Source organism: Macrotis lagotis, chromosome 3 (assembly GCF_037893015.1).
Source record: "Macrotis lagotis isolate mMagLag1 chromosome 3, bilby.v1.9.chrom.fasta, whole genome shotgun sequence".
Classification (NCBI taxonomy): domain Eukaryota; kingdom Metazoa; phylum Chordata; class Mammalia; order Peramelemorphia; family Peramelidae; genus Macrotis; species Macrotis lagotis.
In genome coordinates, this window is record NC_133660.1 from 197,383,515 (window position 1) to 197,397,289 (window position 13,775).

Here is a 13,775-nt window from a genome sequence, read left to right on the forward strand (position 1 = left end):
ATTTTAAAATTAAAAAAAATCTATTTAATATTTTATTTCCCCTATTTACATATGATAATTTTTGATATGCATGTCTTTTTAAATCCTTTTCTTCCTTTCCCTTCTCTCCAACCCTGTTGAGAAAGCAAGTAATTTAAAACATGTTATACATGTGTAGTCAAGGAAAACAGTTCCACCAGTTCTATTGTGAGGGAAAACAACTCCCCCCCCAAATAAAGAAAGTTTAAAAAGAAGTATGCTTTGATTTGTATTTAGACTTCATCAGTTCTTTCTCTGGGGATGTATGGCATTTTTTCATCATAGGTGCCTATGTTATCCTGGGTCATTGTATTGCTTGGAATAGCCAAGTTATTCACAGTTGATCAGATAACATTGCTGTTACTGTACACAATGCTCTTTTGACTCTACTCCTTCACTTTGAATCAGTTCATGTAAAGCTCTCCTGATCTTTCTGAGAGCATCCTTCTCATTTTATACAGCACAATAGTATTCCATCACAATCATATATCATTTTGATATATGACCACTCCCCCTGAGCCAATTCTGATAATGAGGGCAAGATTCAAGAATTCCTCATCACCTCCCTCATCTTCCCCTCCCTTGTAAAAACTTTCTTGCCTCTTTAATGTAAGATAATTTACCCCATTCTAGCACTTCCTTTCCCTTTCTTCTAGTGTTTTTCTCTTATCCCTTCATCCAAGCATATTCAACTCATACCTGTGTCTATATATATATATATATATATATATATATATATATATATATATATTCCTTCTAATTGCCCTAATAATGAGGAAGTTCTTATGAGTAGTCAGTACCATCTTCCCACGTAGGAGTGTAAAGTTTAACTTTAAATCTCTTATTATCTCTCTTTATTGTTTACTTTTTTATGCTTCACTAGGGATTTTTTTGAAAGTCAAATTTTCTATTTTCACTAGGAACACTCAAAAGTCTTCTATTTCACTGAATACTCATTTTCTTCACTGAAGGCTTATACTATGTTTGTAGGGTAAGTGATTCTTGATTGTAATTCTAGCTCTGGGAAATATTTTTAAAACTAAAAATACATACTGTACTATGAGAAATAATGAAGTGGTGGATTTTTGAATAACATTTAGGGAAAATGAAAAAAGAAAAACATAGAAAGACTTGTATGTAATAATGAAGAGTGAAATAAGCAGAACCAAGAGAATGTTATATACAATAACAGCAAAATTGTTTGAAGAACTGTGAATGACTAAATATTACAAATTTTTGCAAGTTTTACAATTTACAATTTTTACAAGTTTTAAATATTATAAATGCTCAAGTCATCTACAAAAGGACTTATGAAGGAAGATGTTATCTTCTCCAGAGAAACAGAGAAAGAAAGAAATGACAAATAGAAATATATATATATATATATATATATATATATATATATATATATGTAAATGTAATGTGCATATCAGAGAACAAAATAAAACTCTAAAGAGAGTCCAGGAAACAGGATAGTTCTGAAAATTATATGTAGTATTTATCACAGTTTGAAAAAAATTGTGAAATGGATATTCTTGTTTTCATATTAAATCCTTTTTTGTGTTATACCATGTAAATTAAAACATTTTTCCTTTTTGAATTTAATTTCAAAATAAAAATATAAATGGACATACTTAGTGCTGGAGTAGGTTTCTCAATTTCTTCTTGGCTCATTTTATAAATGAAGAACTGAGGTAAAGAGGATTAATTCCGAGAATTACATAGTAAGTATCATAAACTGGATTTTAACTCAGAAAGATGTCCTGATTTCAAGTCCATTGAGACATACACTGCACTACCTAGCTGAAGAAGCTTTTACTCCCTTTCTTTTATGGTGGAGGAAACTGAAGCAGTCATAAGTTAAATCATTTGCCCCAGTATCATACACTAATAGGTATCTAAGGTTGGATTTGAACTCAAGTCTTTCTGATTTCAGACTCTAATCCCCATCCACTGTAACATTTAATTATGGCTTTCACCTTTCCGAATTCTCTTCTTCATTTCTATTTTGTTTTCTGTTTCTTTATTTTTTTAAAATTTATTTGTTATTCTCATTTTGTACAAATGTTTTTTTTACATTAATAAAATATTCTTGTTTACAAGTAAACAAAATACCCCTCTTCTCCCATGGATATAGATAGACTTGCTTGGGTGAAAAAAAGTAAAGGGGAGAGAAAAAAATTAAAATTAAAAAAAAGAATAATAGTAATAATTGTAGGTATGGCCAGGTAGCACAATGGATGAAGCACCAGCCCTGGAGCTACGAGCACCTGAGCCCATATCCAGCCTCATAAACCCAACAATCACTCAGCCGTGTGACATGCAAGCTACTCAATCCCCACTGCCCTGCAAAAACCAAAAAAGGAAAAAAAAAAGAAAAACAAAGACCCAAAATAAAATAAAATAGTAATATTAGTAGGGGTGGCTGGGTGGCAGACAGAGCATTGGCCCTTGAGCAAGGAGCACATGGGTCCAAATCCGGCCCCAGACACCCAAAGATCACCCTGCTATGTGGCCCCAGGCAGGCCATCCAGCTCCACTTGCCCTGCACCCTCCCCCAAATAATAATAACAAAAGATGTGCTTGAGTCTTTGTTCCAACACCAACAATTCTGTCATGGTTGGATTTCATTCTTTATGATAAGTCCATCACAAAAGTTACTTCCATATTTTTCCACCATTGCCATTGCTGATCACAACTCCCTCCTTTCTTATTTCTATACTACCATTACTATATTTTCTCTCTCCTTTCACTCTGACTCTGCTGTAGGGTTGTTGACTGACTCAGTAGACAGATCCCTGGTCCTGGGGCCAAGAAGCCCTGAGCCCCCATACCACCCCTTAGGCCCAGAATCCACCTGGCCCTATGGTCGCGGACAGGTCTTCCAATCCCAGCCCCTTGCAAGAAGTAAAAAAGAAAATATGTTATATGTGACCATTCTCCCCCCATGGTCCATCCTCTCCTCCTTTATTCACATCCCCACCCCTTCCCCCCTGCTGCCCCCCTCCTTCTTACTTCAGATGTCTATACCCCATTTAGTATATATGCTGTTTCCTCTCCTAGCCATCTCTGATGAGAGCAAAGGTTCCCTCATTCCCCCTTACCTCCCCACTTCCATATCACTGCAATAGTTCATTATAATAAAAAAAATCTTATTATGTGAAATATCTTGGACTATTCCCCCTCTTCTTTTTCTTTCTCCCATTCCATTTCCTTTTTTTTTCTATTGACTCCATTTTTACACCATATTTTATCTTTGAATTCAGCTTTCTCCTGTGCTTCAACTATAAAAGCTCTCTCTACCTGCTCTATTAGCTGAGAAGGTTCATATGAGTATTATCAATGTCATTTTTCTATGCAGGAATGCATACAGTTCATCCTCATTAAGTCCCTCATATTTCGCCCCCTCTCCTCCAATCTCCATGCTTCACCTGAGTCCTGTATCTGAAGATCAAACCTTCTGTTCAGCTCTGGCCATTCCAAAAGGAACCTTTGAAATTCCCCTGGTTCATTGAAAGTCCATCTTTTTCCCTGGAAGAGGACATTCAGCCTTGATGGGTAGTTCATTCTTGGCTGCATTCTAAGCTCTTTTGCCTTCCGGTATATTGTATTCCAAGCCCTATGAGCTTCCAATGTAGTTGCTGCTAAGTCCTGTGTGATCCTGACTGCAGCTCCACGATATTTGAACTGTGTCCTTCTGGCTGCTTGTAATATTTTCTCTTTGACTTGGGAGTTCTGGAACTTGGCTATAATATTCCTAGCGGTTGGTTTTTTGGGATCTCTTTCTCGGGGGGATCGGTGTATTCTCTCCATTTCTATTTTGCCCTCTGCTTCTAGAATATCAGGGCAATTTTCCTGTAGTAATTCTTTGAAAATGATATCAAGGCTCTTTTCCTGATCATGACTTTCAGGTATTCCAATAATTTTTAAATTATCTTTCCTAAGTCTGTTTTCCATATCAGTTGTTTTTTCAATGAGATATTTCACATTTTCTTCTAATTTTTCAATTTTTTGGTTTTGAAGTATTGATTCCTGATTTCTGGTAAATTCATCAATCTCCCTGAATTCTATTCTTTGTCTGAAGGATTTGTTCTCCTCAGAGAGTTTTCTTATCTCTTTTTCCATCTGGCCAATTCTGCTTTTTAAAGCATTCTTCTCCTTAATAACTTTCTGAACTGTTTTATCCATTTGACCTAAGCTGGTTTTTAGCATGCCATTTTCTTCAGCTTTTTTTTTTGGATTTCCTTAACTAAGCTGCTGACTTCATTTTCATGTTTTTCCTGCATCTCTCTCCTTTCTTTTCCCAGTTTTACTTCCAACTTCCTCATTTGATTTTCAAAGTCTTTTCTGAGTTCTGTCATAGCCTGAGCCCAATTTCTGTTTTTCTTGGAGTCTTTAGATGCAGGAGCTTGTGCTTCCTCATCTTCAGACTGAGTATTTTGATCCTTCTTGGGCTCATTTGCAAAATATTTCTCAATAGTCTTCTTTTTGTTTCTCTGCTTGCTCATTTTCCCAGCCTGGGCCTGGTTTGGGGTGTTTCCTGAGCTTTTGGGACACTCCCACAAGGGTCTCAGTGTGTGAGGCTCTGTCCTCCCTCCTGGTCTGTGAATGACCATAAGCGCCCTTCTCTACCACAGGGCTGAGGTGTGGGGGGGCCCTGCTGTTCTATGGTGGGGCCTAGACTGTGATCAGGATCTGAATGTGGTCAGAGCCCCAGAGTCCAGTTCCAGGGGCAGAGGACCGAGCTTGCAGTTTCTCTTCACTCCCCTCCCTCAGCTCAGTGGGCTCATGCCCTGGGGGCTCCTGCTTACAGGCTGCTTGCTTCTGTTTCCTGGTCTGGGAGAAAGACCAAGCTGCTCACTGTGTGCCCTGAGGGCTGGGCTCCACGTGCTCACTCTGGCAGACATCCCTGCTGTTCTTCCACTTTGTGCCCAGTGCTCCTCGGGGTGTAGCTCAGGAGACTCCCCCGGTGCTGAGAGCTATGGCTCCCAGCGCCCTGGAGCTGTCTCTGGGAGGCTGAAGTTCTTTGGCTCTGGCGGGCCACCCCCCCTGGAAGGCTGCCTCTCCGATCCCGGGGAGCAGAGCCTTTCTGCTCTTTTCCAGGTTACCTTGAGTAGGAAAACTGCCTCACTGGGTCCCTTTGTGGGTTCTGTCTCTCAAAAGTTTAGTTAGAGTCCTTAGTTTATGAGTTTTTATCAGAGAGCTCCTAAGACTGGATCCCTTGTCACCATCTTCTCATTTCTATTTTTTTGATCCTTCTTCAAATATTGAATTCATGTTTATTCTTTTAAATTCTCTGATCATCTGTGTATTGCTCTACCTTAGAATACATTAGGATAAAAGAGAATCTATTTCTTTTTTTAATAAGATTTTATTTATTTTGAGTTTTACAATTTTTCCCCTAATCTTACTTCCCCCCCTGCCACAGAAGGCAATTTGTCAGTCTTTACATTGTTTCCATAGTATACATTGATCCCAATTGAGTGTGATGAGAAAGAAATCATATCCTTAAGGAAGAAACATGAATTATAAGAGATAGCAAAATCAGACAATAAGATAATCACTTTTATTTTCTAAACTTAAAGCAATAGTCCTTGGTCTTTGTTCAAACTCCACAGTTCTTTCTCTGGATCCAGATGTTACTCTTCATTGAGAGAGACCCAAATTGTCCCTGATTGTTGCACTGATGGAATGAAGGAGTCCATCAAGTTTGATCATTGCTCCCATGTTGCTGTTAGGGTGTACAGTGTTTTTTTGGTTCTGCTCATCTCACTCATCATCAGTTCATGCAAATCCCTCCAGGCTTGCCTGAATTCCCATCCCTCCTGATTTTTATTAGAACAATAGTGTTCCATGACATACATATACCACAGTTTGCTAAGCCATTCCTCAATTGAAGGACATTTACTTGATTTCCAATTCTTTGCCACCACAAACAGGGCTGCTATGAATATTTTTGTACAAGTGATGTTTTTTACCCTTTTTCATCATCTCTTCAGGGTATAGACCCAGTAGTGGTAATGCTGGATCAAAGGGTATGCATATTTTTGTTGCCCTTTGGGAGTAGTTCCAAATAGCTCTCCAGAAAGATTGGATGAGTTCACAGCTCCACCAACAATGTAATAGTGTCCCAGATTTCCCACAACCCTTCCAACAATGATCATTATCATTTCTGGTCATATTGGCCAATCTGAGCAGTGTGAGGTGGTACCTCAGAGAAGCTTTAATTTGCATTTCTCTAATAATTCATGATTTAGAGCAATTTTTCATATGACTATGGATTGCTTTGATCTCATCTATAAATTGCCTTTGCATATCCTTTGACCATTTGTCAATTGGGGAATCACTTTTTTTTTCAATATGACTCAGTTCTCTATATATTTTAGAAATGAGTCCTTTGTTAGAAACATTAGTTGTAAAGATTATTTCCCAGTTTACTACATTTCTTTTTATCTTAGTTACAGTGGTTTTGTCTGAGCAAATGTTTTTTAATTTAATGTAATCAAAATCATGTAGTTTGTTTTTAGTGATGTTCTCCATCTCTTCCTTAGTCATAAACTGCTCCCCTTTTCATAGATCTGACAGGTAAACTAGTTCTTGATCTTCTAATTTGCTTATAGTATTGTTTTTTTATGTCTAAATCCTGTATCCATTTGGATCTTATCTTGGAATAGGGAGTGAAGTGTTGGTCTAAGTTTTTCCATACTAACTTCCAATTTTCCCAGCAGTTTTTATCAAAGAGAGAGTTTTTATTCCAATAGCAGGACTCTTTGGGTTTATCAAACAGCAGATTATTAGAATCGTTTCCTGCTATTCCACCTAGTCTATTCCACTGGTCCACCACTCTATTTCTTAGCCAGTACCAGACAGTGTTGATGACTGATACTTTATAATTTTAGATTAAGTAGGGCTAAGCCCCCTTCTTTTGCACTTTTTTTCATTAAATCCCTGGAAATTTTTTACTTTTTATTTTCCATATGAATTTTACTTACAACTTTTTTTTAACTCAAAGCAATTTTTTGGAATTTTGATTGGTATGGCACTAAACAGGTAGTTTAATTTTGGTAGAATTGTCATTTTTATTATATTAGCTCTACCTATCCATGAGCAGTTGATGTTTGCCCAGTTATTTAAATCTGATTTAATTTGTGTGAGAAGTGTTTTGTAATTGTTTTCAAGAAGTTTTTGAGTCTGCCTTGGCAAATAGACTCCCAGGTATTTTAGATTGTCTGAGGTTACTTTGAAAAAAGAGAGTCTATTTCAAGGTTGGTGATAGTCCTATTGTATTCTGCCCAGGTCATATCACATCTGGAGTTTTGCCTATGTGCCAGAAACAAGTTATAGTATCCCTATTTAAGGGGGGGGGCAGATATAATAGCTGTCTTCAACAATGTCTTGTAGGAGAATGATTGGACATATTTTTCTTGTCCCCAGAAGATAGAAATAAGAAGTTTCAAAGAGGAGGGGGAAAAGGAGGGAGGCTAAAATTAAGCTGTCCAGAAGTAGAATATGCGGCCTTTGGAGGTAATGACTTTTTCTCTATAATGTTTTCAAGAGAAAGCTGGGTAACCACTTCTTAAGGAATATTGTTTGTAATTAAAGATTTTCATTTGTAGGTTGAATTTGCTGAGCATCTAAGGTGCCTTCCAACTCTGGGATTCTGTCCAGGAGTATCAACAACATCCAATCTATGCTTTTTTATTTTATCTTGTATAATTCTTGATCATGTCTTTCTTCAAATTTAAGGTATTATGTATTATTTACATTTTATGCTTGAGAAAATTGAAAGCCAGAAATTTTAAGTGACTGATTCATGGTCATATTAATATGGCTAGTCTCAAAGGCAGGAATCAAGCCCCAGATCTTCCTGACCCTAAATCTATTCATCACACTAACCTGCTACAAAAATATCAATTAGCTGGATACAAAATTGAATAGAAGGAAAAGGTGGGCTTGATCATATTAGAAACATTTTATAGCTCTTTCAAATAATCACATTGTTCACAAGATTCCTTTCCTTTTAATATCACAACATTCCCTTTGAGATGCTATATGGTTGTGAATCATGAAACATTATGATCTGAAAAGAATTAAAATTGTAGGTAGCCATAAGGACAATAGAAAGATGCAGTAGTACTAAGTGGATCAGTATATTACCAACTCTACATAAGAGATTTATAGATGATATCTTATTAAGAATATGTGATCAGAAGATGGGATCAAGTAGAATGAAACAATGAAGTACAGCAGGTACTAACCAAAGAAAGTCCCCTAGCTACCCTTAGATTCTAAAGTCTTTGAGGCAGGAATAATGTTTTCTTTTTAAATCTTTGATTCCCTTAGTCCCTGGAATTTATTTGTTATTATTTTAGCTATCTTCCTTCACTCAGTTTGCTCCCTTCTCCCACAAGTGAATTCCTCCTGCATTCTCCATTTTGAGGAAGGAAGACCAATTATCCTTCATCTTCCAGACTTCACACTCCACTGTCCCAATCCTCCTCTCCCTTTCAACTTTTTTTTTAAATATGTAGTCTTCCTACATTAGAATGGAAGCTTCTTGAGAGCTGGGACCTTCTTTTTGTATTTCTTATGCTTGGTAAAGTGCTTGGCACTTGGCTTCTGACTTACTGATTTTTGTATTCCCAAATATTTAGTACATTGCTGTATTCCTAAATTGATATTTTATAAATATTTGTTGAATGGTAGTGATGCAGGGAATTATAAACATAAGAAATTTGTAATTGGAAACATATCTTATTGCAATTTTTTTTACACTACTAAATTCTAAGGGGAAATATAGAGGAAATATTTATCTAGATAGAAAATGTTATCTGCTCCTATGATTTAAATTGATTCTTATTGTTCCATCTTCTAACCTTTTACATGGATTCAATCACATAGAGAGGGAGGGATTTCCCTTTTGCTTAGTCTCCTGACCCTTCTGTGCCCAGAGTGAGCAAGATTGCAGACTCCCTGGAATCTCAGTCCAGTTAGTTCATCTGGCTGTCTTTCTTTCTCTATTTTTTCTCATTCACTCAAACCTAGCCTAGCCTTTGTTATTCTGCTGCCTGAAAGCAACTTACCAACAGCTTGCTGCTTCTCCAGGAGGGGAAATAATTTTAATCTGTATACGTTGCAGGATTCTATAATAAATCCTGAGTGGTTTTAAAATCCCAGGGCTGTTAGTGAATTCTTTCACCTTTCAAGGCATCTAAATCTTAAATTGGCTACCCCAATCCATGGCCCCAGTAGTAGAATGAATACTTTGGAGACAGACGACTTGAGTTGGCATCCTAGCTCCTGGTTGTGCGATTATGGTGAAGTCATAACCTCTTTCTTTATTAGTTAAAAAAAATATCATTTGTACCACCAACCTCATAGGGTTACTTGTGAGGATCGAATCATCTAAGACACATAAAACACTTTGTGAACTTCAAAATTTGTGAACTTTAATTATACAACTAGCAAACTACTGCTCCTGCAATTATTTCAGCAATGGGGAAGGGAATTTCCCCAAGTAAAAGTCAGGGCATTTGATCTAAACTTGGTAGTCAGAGAAGTCAGGTTTCTCAGTAACACTCTCAAGAAGCCTTGAGGTGAAGGAGCTAGCTAAGTAACCACTTTAAAAATGACTGTGGGTTGATGGTTTCGGGCCCTCTTCCTAGTTCAAACGCAGCTACCTCGAGGTCTGAGTAAAGTTCCAGCACTAGAGAGAAAGTTCTTCCTAAAAGTTGTAGCCCTGGAGTGTAAGGTCTTGGAAGTATTTACTGTTGGGTTAGGAGATGGAGCTGGGGCCAAGAAAGGTCGGGAAAAGGAAACCTCATTGTAAGGAGAAGAAGCGTGTAGGTAGTGATGGGGAGGAGTTTTGGGACCAGGAAACTGGGACTGTCTCCAAATCTTGTTGGCATGGAAGCAAGCCACGTTAGAGCCCGGAGGGGAGACGTGTGTGTGTGTGTGTGTGTGTGTTTTCCCATGCTCTTTTATGTGCTCTCCAGCTACTTCACCAAGCTCTGTTCCCTTTGCAAGCTCTTGCCCCGCACCGCACCCGCAGGCCCACCTTTTCCCGCACCGCCCAGACAGGGCGGCTTTGTCTGCAGCCTCAGAGCAGAAGGGGAAATCCGAGTCGGGAAAAGGCCAGGGAGGCGCCAGAGTTGGGGCTGCAACTTTCTCTCTCTCTTCTCCCCGCTTCTCGCCTCTTCTCCGCTTCCCCTCCCCCTCCCTCAGTCCGCGTGCTCGCGGGGACCCCCGCACCTCCCCCAGCAGCCGCGGGCCGCTGCCCCTCCCTCACCCCGCGCCCCCCGGCCCGGGCCGCCGCCTCTCCCTTCCGACGCCGCCTCCTTCCCGGAGTCTCGGCCGGCCCGCGGGGGAGGGAAAGAGGGCGGTCGGGGGAGGAGCCGCCGCTGCCGCCGCGGCAGCCCAGTCCCCGGGCCATGTCCGGAGGAGGAGGAGGAGGAGGAGGAGGAGGAGGAGGAGGCGGCCCCGAGCCCGGCTTTAAAGGCGCGCAGCCAGCGGCCCGGCCGGCCATGACCCGGGGGCTCCCGTGAGGTGGAGCCCGGCCGACGCGCTCCCGGGGCCGCCCGGACAAAGGAGCATGGGGGGCGCTGGGCCTCCCGCGCCCCCTCCTCCGCCTGTCCTGCTCCCCGCCGCCATGAGGATCCGGGCGCTGCCGCCCGCCCGCGGGCAGCCCCGGCGCTGACCTGCCCCCGCCGCCCGCCCGCCCGTCCTCGCTCCTGTGCGCCAGGCCCGGCCCGGCCCGGCCCGGGCCTCCCTGCCCGCGAGGCCTCCCCTCCTCGGCCGGAGCATGAAGCGGCCGGGCGGCCCCGCGGGCGAGAGGCGCTGCCCCGGCCGCCGGCGGCGCCAGCTGCTGCTTGGCTGGGTGCTCTGGGTCGCCCTGTGGGAGAGCGGCCCCGGCGCCGCCGCTCTGCCCCCGGGCTGCAAGCACGACGGCCGGCCCAAGGGCGCCGGCAAGTCCCCGGCCGGCGGAGCCGCGGCCCCCGCGGCCCCCGAGGGGAAGGTGGTGTGCAGCAGCCTGGACCTGGCCCAGGTCCTGCCGCCGGACACGCTGCCCAACCGGACGGTCACCTTGTGAGTATCCTGCGGGAGGGGGAGGGGAGGAGGCCCCCCCGCCCGGGGCACTACCACTTGGGAAGGTGGCCGCCCTGCCAGCAACAAGGTGCCTTTTGTCTGAGCAGCCTGCGCTCGCGTCCACGCTGAGTGTGGTGCGGAGGGGAGGGTGCGAGCCGCTGGCAAAGCCTCCGTGGGCTCTGCCCGGGACGGGCCCAGGTATCGGAAATCGCTCGTTGTCTCTCCGGCTTCTTTGCCAAGTTTTCACGGGTCGTCTCTGGGCGTTTTTCGCGGTAACAGTTGTCAGACCTAAAAACCAAACAAAAACCAACGTTTTCTGTGTCGTTCTTACCTATGAAGAGAGATCCTCTCCCAAACCTCGGGAGCCAGCTCTTAGGAAAGCTGCCACACAGTCCGGCCATGAGCATGGGAAGTTTCAGGATGCGTGGGACATTCAAATAGACTGCTTTTGCAAACTGGACCATGGCACGGTAGAAAACTTTACACTTTCCCCTGTGAAAAAAAAAATTATGCAATTTTTACTTTCTAATCTGTGAAATGGCTACCTCCACCTTGTTTCCCCATTCACCTCTCAATCCCTTGCAGGCTTAACTTCCCTCTCCATTATTTGTACTGAAACTATTTTTCATTGTAGGCATTGAATTGATCATCATTTAATCCAATAATGCTTTTTTTACACCCCCTCGTCACTCTTTCTCGTTGCCCTTGACTTCTCTCTAGCATTTGGCCCTTTTAACCTCCTCTTTCTTTCTCTGTATACTTTCTGTACACTCTTTCCCACTCTGGCTTCACAGACTTCTGGTACTCTGCCTTTTCTTTTCTCCAACCCCAAGTAGAACTTGTGTTCTTCAAAATGGCCAGCTCTGCTTTTTGTTAAGTTGTTTTCAGTCATGTCTGACTGAATCCCATTTGGGGTTTTCTTGGCAAAGATATTATTAGAGTGGTTTTACCATCCCCCCCCCCCCCCCCCCCCCCGCCCCAGCTCATTTTACAGATGAAACTGAGGCAAACAGGGTGAGGTAGCTTGCCCAGGGTCCCACAGCTAATAATCTGAGCCCAGATTTGAATTCAAGAATCTTCTTGACTCCACTGCCCAGCTCTGCTTACTCCTCTTCCAGGGGTTCTCTCCAGTATTCTCTAGTTTTTCTATCTTACTTATTGCTTGTATAACTTCCAAGTTGCCTGTCTCCAAGATTATGTGCTTGGTTGATGAATTGATTGAGCTTCAGACCTATGTGACTGATATGACACGTTTACCTGGGTGTCCCACAAGTACTGCTCAAAGCTTATCATTAGTTAAAACTTATTCCTATAATTGATTTGGCGATTTCTTTTTAAAGCTGGTACCACTCATGCAGTATTCCATATTTGGAAGTGTTATCGAATTCCAACAAACTACCTCTGTAAATCTTTTTACCTTTTTATTTTTATTTTGTCACTGCCCTATTTAGGTAAGGGCTTGACTAAAAGTGATTAAACTACCTCTCTTCCTGACCCCTCCCACCCCCTAACTGCTATAGACTTCAAAGAAGTCCATTGGTCTGAATTCCATCCTTCATACTTCTGCCAGACTAATCTTTGATTTGTTAGATCTGGTCAGGTCATTCTTATGTTTATGTTCAAAACTTTTCAGAGGTTGAGTGGTGAGATGGATAGAGTCCTGAGTCTGGAAGATCCAAGTATGACTAGCTACTTGATCCTGGGCAGATCTGTCTGCCTTAGTTTCCTCAGTGGCAACATGGAAAACAACAATAGAACCTAACTCTCAGAGTTGTTATGGGGTAATATTTGTCATTTACTTAGTACCTTAATTGACACATGGTAGAATCTTATTAACTGTTTATTTCTTTCCTTTGGTGGCTCTCTGTTGTTTATCAACGAAGCTTGAAACACCTAGCTTAGCCTTGAAGATCTCTACAGTGTCACTTAACTTGTGGCACACAACATAGATCATTTCTTCATTCTAACTTCCAGCATCTCATTTACAAAAATTTTTTTTTTGCTTTCCTTTATATCTGAATTAACCCCCTCTATTCACTACTAACCCTCTTACATTCCTGCTCGTTCTTTAATAAAAAAACCCACCAGGGTGGCTAGGTGGTGTAGTGGATAAAGCACTGGCCTTGGAGTCAGGAGTACCTGGGTTCAAATCCGGTCTCAGACACTTAATAATTACCTAGCTGTGTGGCCTCGGGCAAGCCACTTAACCGCATTTGCCTTGGGAAAAAAAAACCTAAAAAAACCCCCCACCAAAAATTCCTAATGTTCTACTTCTTTCAGCAGCCTTTACTGCATTTGTTTACTCTTCATAATATTTTGTACCTCTCTAAGGGATTTATCTTTACTTTTGCATTATAGTTGCTCTTACTTTGTTGTCTTTCTTCAAGATCAATGAATTATAGGTTAAAAACTTCTTTAAAAAAGTTCTTTTTTTCCCCCTATATAAATATAACTCATTTCTCAATGACTCTTCCTCATAGAATGGTATCTTGAAATAAGAAATGAAATTAAGTGAAACAAATGAAGGCTCTGTTTGATAGTGTATATCTCATCTGCACCTATAATCTACCACCTCTCTGCAGAGAAGGAACTATAAGTATTCCTACAGGATGTTTTGCTAGAAGTGGATAGATTGTGAGGATTTTGACAAAGTATGTTAACTTTACCAATTT

At 41.5% G+C, this 13,775-nt stretch overlaps 1 protein-coding gene across 1 annotated transcript in view; it reads left to right on the top strand.

Annotated features, from left to right (window-relative positions):
• The first annotated feature begins 10,819 nt into the window (after positions 1 to 10,819).
• Positions 10,820 to 13,775, top strand: part of ADGRA3 (adhesion G protein-coupled receptor A3) — a 145,284-nt gene continuing 142,328 nt past the window's right edge. Inside the window, exon 1 of the mRNA XM_074229707.1 lies at positions 10,820 to 11,103. Within this exon, the coding sequence (XP_074085808.1) occupies positions 10,820 to 11,103 (284 nt within the window). The remainder of the gene's footprint in view (positions 11,104 to 13,775) is intronic.